Source organism: Poecilia latipinna, unplaced genomic scaffold (genome assembly GCF_001443285.1).
Source record: "Poecilia latipinna isolate Pla-1442-1.1 unplaced genomic scaffold, P_latipinna-1.0 Scaffold5678, whole genome shotgun sequence".
Taxonomy (NCBI): Eukaryota; Metazoa; Chordata; class Actinopteri; order Cyprinodontiformes; family Poeciliidae; genus Poecilia; species Poecilia latipinna.
Genome location: NW_015118294.1, coordinates 2136 through 9067, shown reverse-complemented (window position 1 = coordinate 9067; position 6932 = coordinate 2136). Strand labels below are relative to the sequence as shown.

At 35.4% G+C, this 6932-nt stretch overlaps 1 protein-coding gene across 2 annotated transcripts; it reads left to right on the top strand.

Moving 5' to 3' along the window:
* The first annotated feature begins 206 nt into the window (after positions 1–206).
* On the top strand, positions 207–5274 carry LOC106943675 (ATPase family AAA domain-containing protein 2-like). Of its 2 annotated transcripts, XM_015026984.1 has the most exons (7): positions 207–362; positions 704–826; positions 1030–1116; positions 2705–3112; positions 3788–3921; positions 4698–4826; positions 5165–5274. In XM_015026984.1, the coding sequence occupies exons 1-7, from the start codon at positions 218–220 to the stop codon at positions 5195–5197; spliced, it is 1059 nt and encodes a 352-aa protein (XP_014882470.1). In that variant the 5' UTR covers positions 207–217; the 3' UTR covers positions 5198–5274. The 2 variants fall into 2 exon arrangements, with proteins under 2 accessions (XP_014882470.1, XP_014882471.1); XM_015026985.1 differs by lacking the exon at positions 2705–3112.
* The last annotated feature ends 1658 nt before the right edge of the window (positions 5275–6932 follow it).

Below are 6932 nucleotides of genomic sequence, written 5' to 3'. Positions count from 1 at the left end.
TGTTTATTTTCTTATTTAAAAGGGATTTTATTATTTCCTTTTCATATTTAACTGTTTCCATTATTGTATAAAATGGCTTTTCTGGAAACCCTCTAGGGATACAGTTTAAAACTAAAGCAAAGTTAATATTAGGTAATTGTGCTCCTGCTCCTTGCTGGATGTTTTAGAAAGAGTGTAAAACCATGAACTCTCCATCTTCCAGGTCCCAGACTACCTCATGGTGATCCAGAAGCCCATGGACCTCTCCACCCTGCTGTACAACATTGATGAGCATAAATATGTCACCGTTGATGAGTTCATGTCAGACGCAGACCTCATCTGGCAGAACGCTCTCGAGTACAACCCAGACAGAGACCCAGCAGGTGGTAGTAAATACATAACTCCTTATATAATGAACTCAATGTTTTAAGAACATTTGAGAACCATCTGAGGTTTTATACTTAGCATGCTTTTCAAGCTTCAGATGCTTTTGATGTGGGCTAGAGGTGACAAGCCCTTTGTATAAAGTGTTATCATTTTAAAATGACCGAGTGCAGAGCTTTTGAAGGAAATTAAAGCTAAACTATAAGGTTTTTGTGCTTTCTTTATTGAGTCTGCCATTTTGCTTTACCAAAAATATTAGAGTATCCCTTAGAGTTTTACCTAATGTGAATTCAAAGTTTATATAATTTAATATTCATGTGAAATGGTTTGCTTGTGTCAGATCGTCACATCCGTCACCGAGCCTGCGCCCTGAAAGACACAATGCGAGTCATCATCAGAGACGAACTGGACAAGGATTTCCAGAGGATCTGCGAGGAAATTCGAGAGTCTCGGCTTGATAGAGGTAAAACTTTGTTCACTGCAGCCAAACTACACCAGGTGTTCAGCATGGACTCCTGATTTAATCCTTACAAAGGCTATTTAGTTCTGAAGTAATAAAACATCCCTTTGAATTAAAAATGTCTCCTATGGTATGTATTTACATAGTCAGTGCTTATTTTTTTAAAGCTTCCAACCCATAAATTAAGACTTTTATTTTTATGACAGCATTATCCCACAGGGGCAGAGCCACTCTAGAGTTGACCAATGGCTTCTACAACTCTGTGTTCCCCAGAAACAGCACTGGACCTCAACGTAAGCCTTGATAAAAATTCTGTCTTGAAAAGACAATGTAACTTAACACCAAAATGTAACTTTTTCAAAGGTTTAAACTATCAATGGTTAGTATTCTTCCACAAAAAAATAAAATACTTGAATGGGTAATTATTTTTGCTCTTAACTTAAATGCAGTCATATTCAATAAATTAGAATAGCATTTCGATTAGACTCATTTGTCAAATAGAAAGTGCCTTTTGAAAAAAAAAAAAAAAATCTTTAAATGGGTATAAAATGTAGTGTTCATTAAAACCACAGTTCTCTATTAAAATTATTTTTCTGTTTTTGTCTGACATATTATTCTAATTTTAAATGTGTTTTTATTAGCTGTAAGCGAAACTTCTTTTAACAGAAATAAAGACTTAAAAACCTCAATTGATTACAAGATGTAATAGTATTTTTTTGTGTGCGTGTCTGAGCTAAATGAAACTAAAACACGAGAGAATATTAGACTGCAGGCGTTGTAAATTACAGTAATTTTAACTTTCCTTTCACCACCACTGTGTCTGTAGTGTCTTTTTCAGGGCTAACCAACATGTTGCGAGAAAACTGTGGTAGTGAAACAGACAACTATCCTCAGAATAGCATTTGTACAGTAACATTTCTGTAGTGCAGTTAAGCCCTTATGAGTAAAACACAGACTAATTATGTAGTTGCAGTTTTTGTCACAAATAGCCATTACTGTGGTGAAATGGCTGGACTTGAGGAAGACGGTTTTTAAATCCATCTGTAGGTTGCAGGTTTAACAGCTTTCCAAGGTACCTCTGTTAGCAAACTGTTCTCTCTCTTACTGGATAAATAATCATCATGTTGGCTTCAGACTTGACATGTAGCCTTTGCTATCACTACTTTTGTCTCAGGTGGGCTCTGGGTTCATTCGCTGCATGAATTTCTAGTACTTGTCTGCCTTCCTCCCTTTTGTTAGTCTTCATTTTTTATGGAAATTAATATTAATATTGTAAGCTCCTAACTAAAAAGGAAAAGTTAAAAAAAATGATGACATACTGTTAAAGAAAATTGTTTACTTGGTTAAATTAACTTACACAAATTTATAAAATGAATATCAGGTTTATTTTTCTGGCAGGAACAATACAAAAAAGTCTAAGAAAAATCAAACAGTATTATATTATGGAAAATACTTAATATGAATTTCTGTTTAGATCAAACTGATAAAAAAAGAAACCAACTACCATTTTTAAATTCATGTTTTCAAGAAATATTATACATCGTCATGTTAAAGAAACACCTTTGTTTAATGAATCAGAGGGAAAGAAAGAGGTGAAGTAAAGGTGCAATGACAGAGAGCAGCAGGGTCTTTTTTCAAATGTAAAGGCATTAAAGTCACAGAACCGATGAGAAGAAGAGGTAGAATCTGCAGAGCTGAGAGAAGGGAGAACTACGAATGAGAGAGAGAGTCTGCAGCTCAGGGAGAAAAGGCTAAAGGAGAACAAGAAGATCTAGTGAACAGAGATTCAGCTCCACTCCATCGCATTTCTTCTCTGTGTAATGACTCTTCCTATCCTCTCTCTACCCTCTATCCCAACTCTCTTCTGACTTCTTTTTGCAGCACGTAAGAAAAAGTCTTTCAAATCATCCCGAAAATCCAAGTGGAGCACTGGTGTCATTAAGAAACGGCAACAAAAGAAGACAGCTTCAACCTCCTCAATGTCCAGCATAACCAGTTCAGATTCAAGTGCAGATGGAATGGGAGGGGAGAGTAGTTCTGTTGGCCGAAGCTCGTCCAGTTTGTCAGACAGCAGCGATGATGACGAGAACATCTTCCTGAAGCTCAACAGGAACCATCGTGACTTTAAAGCTCTACAAAAACGTCTAAAGCAAAACTGCAACGAGTCCAGCAGCAGCAGCAGCAGCAGCAGCAGCTGCACTCCCAAAATTAAACTGAAGTCCAGGCAGCCTTCAAAGTCTGACCCAATCCGAAGGAAGTCGTTGACGGAGTTTTATTTAAAGAAATTAGGTGTGTGTTTGTCTAACAGAGATTTGGAGTGGAAGCTGGACCTCTAACTCAGGCTGTGTGACCGCCCTGCTCTTGCTCTACTAACTGGTCTTCATGGGACTCTGACTGAGCTTCAAAACCCTGCAGTGTGCAAAACAGGTAGTGAAAGTGCTGCTTCTGCTCCTGCTTTGCTTCTCCTGACGCTGCTGAGCAAGATCTAAAGAGCAAACATTTCACAGTCAGGCAGAACTCTGGGCGCAGAGCCAAACTGGCACAAAGCTGAGCCGAGAACAGATGCTCTCTGATATTCTGTCACAGAAATAAATGTTCACTTCAAATAACTCAAAAGAGAACCAGTTTTTGATTTACTCCACAGGATTATTTTAGTTTGAAATGCTGGTGTTTGTACTTGTACCCCGTAAACAAAAAAGCTTTACCTCTTGTTTTCCTTAATGTGACTGGTGCAGGATAAGTATATTTAGATGCAAACAAAAATGAAGCTTTAATTAAAAAAATATAGGTTTGATATAAGAATTAAAGTTTACTTCTTAACTTTAATATTATACGAAAATATATAATTGTGGTTATGTGTCTTGTCTTTGTTGTTTGCTGTGTGCACCCTTTTAAAAACTGCAGTAAACCTTAGCATAATTTTTCAGCTAAAAGGAGAGCACCTTTCTTTTCTGTCTTCCTCAGAGAGGCAGAGAAAGACTGAGATGAGAACAAACAAGGCTGTTTTTGAGCAAATGCAGCAGTTCAACAAGAACAGATCTGAAGAGAGTGTTGACGAGCAAACACCCGACCTGGTAGTTGATCACAAAAAGCTGAAAGTAAGTTAACTCTGGTTATGTTTTAAGATGTTGGGCCTTTATTTTTAAAGATTTGCACTGCTAACAATAAAATACTGGCCATTTTTTGCCTGGGTTCTTAAAAGTTTGATTTAAATCAAGCATGTTTCTACTGGGATTTTATTTGTAACAGACCAGGTCTTAGTAGTGCATAATCTTGAATTGAAACAAAAATAATCCAGCTTTGCTCATTTGGAGAGTGGAATTTTTAACCATTCTGCTTTGCTCAAGCTCCTTTTTTTGGAGAGTCTCTGAATAAGTTAGCAACTGTAAAATATCCTAAAAGTGCCTAATACCTGGTTAGCGATTATCACCCTTTTCCAGGAACCAAAGAATGAAGTTCTTTTGTACTTTTTGAACTCAAAATTTAATGCATCATATTTATATCAATGCATGTTGAAATGTCTATTTCTAAGTGCTAATCAAAAATGACATCCCAAACATTAGCCCCGCCCCTTTTTGCTCTGATTGATCCTGTGAGGGTTCTAACGAGAAACAATTGGTTAAAAATATCTGTACATCTTTTTAAACATTTAACTAATATTTCACATTTGAAATGTATTATCAGTTTTAAATACACATTAAATACAATTTGATCATATAATTTCTAAGTAACTGGATATAGATTTTACCTTTTTGTTTTATGAGGTTAGTTAAAATGGAATAATTGTAAATTGGAGCTATAGGGATAAACTGAAATGAATTAAAGTAATGTGCTTGCAGCTATTGTTTGCAGTCATTATTTTTGTTTTCTCCAGGAGCTGCTGAGCAGAGCAATAGTTAAAACAGAGGCCGCTGAGGTGGAGACTCTGGAGAAGTTTTATGCTCTGTTGGCTCAATCCATCTACAGACACAGAAACAACTACAACAAGACAGAGCTCATTAAGGTACAGCAATGCCACTCAGCTTTGTTTATTCAGGAACCTTTTAGATGGAGGCTACTTAAAAGAGTTCAGAAGTTGCTAAAGGCTATCACATGCTATTGTGTTATTTTAGCTGTTACATGATTTTATTACACTCAAGTTGAGGGAAAAGCTGCTCAGCTAAAATTCATAGTTTTATGATCCACAAACATAACTGCCGAACGACATGTTTTGGTTTTAGATGCCTGTAAAGAAAAAGAAAAAGCAAACTCATACTTTGTGGGGGAGTTTATTTGGCAAAAAAAAAAAAAAACTACAACTGGTTTATTTAATAATTTATTTTTCCTCTCTTTTTTCTCTAGGAAATGAAGAAGGAAATTGAAAACTTCTCCTGAGCTATAATAATAAAACCCAAGTAAATTTAAATGTAGTTTTCTTTTGTTTTTATATTAAAGTGACAGTATTAATTTGAGTTGTTTGAGCTTTAAGTCATCTTCTAATGTTATTCCCTAATCAAAAACATTCTTGGAGTGTGGCTTTGATTTTTTCATGCATGTTTGAGAAATCATTTAATTTCCCTTGGCAACCATTCAGCAGTGCAGAACGCTTGGGGGGCTGAAGATGTAGCTCCTCCTTGGAGCTGCAATTTCCAAACTTCCGAGCTACCGCCTCACAGAGCATTTCTCCCACATGACTTTCCCTTTCAGCTCCTTCTGACTAGCCAGCACCAGTTAGCAAACACCTGATGGAACTGTGCATCTGCTGAGCTCATTGTCTGAGCTACTTTTTAGTGCAAAATTGGTAAATGCATTGTTGAAGGGTTAATAGGGGAACAATGTTGTGACGACTTCCTGAAGACTGAAAGTTGGAAGAAGACAGAGGCCCATTCAAGGCGTTAAATTATGAAATTGATTTTTTAAAGTCATATTTGAGATATGCAGCACTTTATAAGAACTGAAGGTGACATAGTCACTTGATTGTTCTACAAAATTTTACTATGTAGCTGGGAAGCACATGATACTGCCCCTTGAAAGTACCGTATATTTATAAATTGTAGCAAAAATTCTAAATACCTCAGTATTCATAGTATTGCACCAGATTCTCTAAAGATTTATTGCTTTGACATTTTACAAAAAAGTAAAGCTTCTGGCTATTGTGTTTATTTACTGAATTTATCATGATATGCACTTTATAAAAGTGTTGTTCTGGGTAAATGAAAAACATTGACTGTGTATTTTGTGTATCAGCCCACTAAAGTGTGCCTGTTTGTTTGTGTTTAGTTTAAGTCGTTAAGTATTTTTACTTTTAAACACAGAACTGGATTTACATCCAATGATCTGTCATTAGGTTTCAGCTTCAAATGCAGCAAAGAGAGTATAAGAATAAATTGCTAACATTTCACATGCTTTGTATTTGCTGATGTTAATAGATAACATGATTGGTTGAAATAAATAGTTTTGAACTTGTGTTACATTTAGAGCAAGCTGTGTGTGTGTTTTTCTTATATTTTAGGAGATATTCATATTTCCAATGTGATATTGGAATGTCCTACTTTTTTTCATTAAATTAATACGGCTCTTAGTAGCAGTGTATTTTATTTTTTTATGTTTTACATTTTATATTCCTGAACTGAAAGCAGTTAAGTGTCGTATGCCTGACGCAATGACGTACATGAACTTTCTCACCCCACGCTGATGTACGGGAAAAAAATAACAAACATGACCTCATTACGTCAACTTTTCGCTTCCGCTGTTTTGATTGCTTTCAAAATAAATAGTACAGGTGTGTATGACTACAGTTCTCCGATAAATATGCTTGAGGTGTTTAGATAGATATAGTTCCTCTGAAATGACCACTTCTTTATGTCCAGTAAAAATAGGACTGTTACTTTTTTTTTATTGGAGCATGGAATAGCTTAAAAACCAGAGGAATATCTTGGATCTTGGAATAAGTAACACATAAAAATATTTAGTTTTATAATCTGCACTTTGTTTTTTAATCTATTTATATTAAGCATTCACATATAAATTACCAAACTATTTGATAATATATCGAATGATATTTCTGGCAAAATAAAAAAAAATTAACAATGTGCATTTTAAAAAAATATATATGTAAACATTAGTCATC

What these genes read in the sequence shown, in the direction of transcription:
- LOC106943675 (XM_015026984.1), top strand. Translation starts at nt 218, where the DNA reads ATGGTGATCCAGAAGCCCATGGACCTCTCCACCCTGCTGTACAACATT. An exon ending in GTTTTATTTAAAGAAATTAG is followed by an intron (nt 3,113 to 3,787) that starts GTGTGTGTTTGT and finishes TGTCTTCCTCAG; the next exon opens with AGAGGCAGAGAAAGACTGAG. An exon ending in TTGATCACAAAAAGCTGAAA is followed by an intron (nt 3,922 to 4,697) that starts GTAAGTTAACTC and finishes TGTTTTCTCCAG; the next exon opens with GAGCTGCTGAGCAGAGCAAT.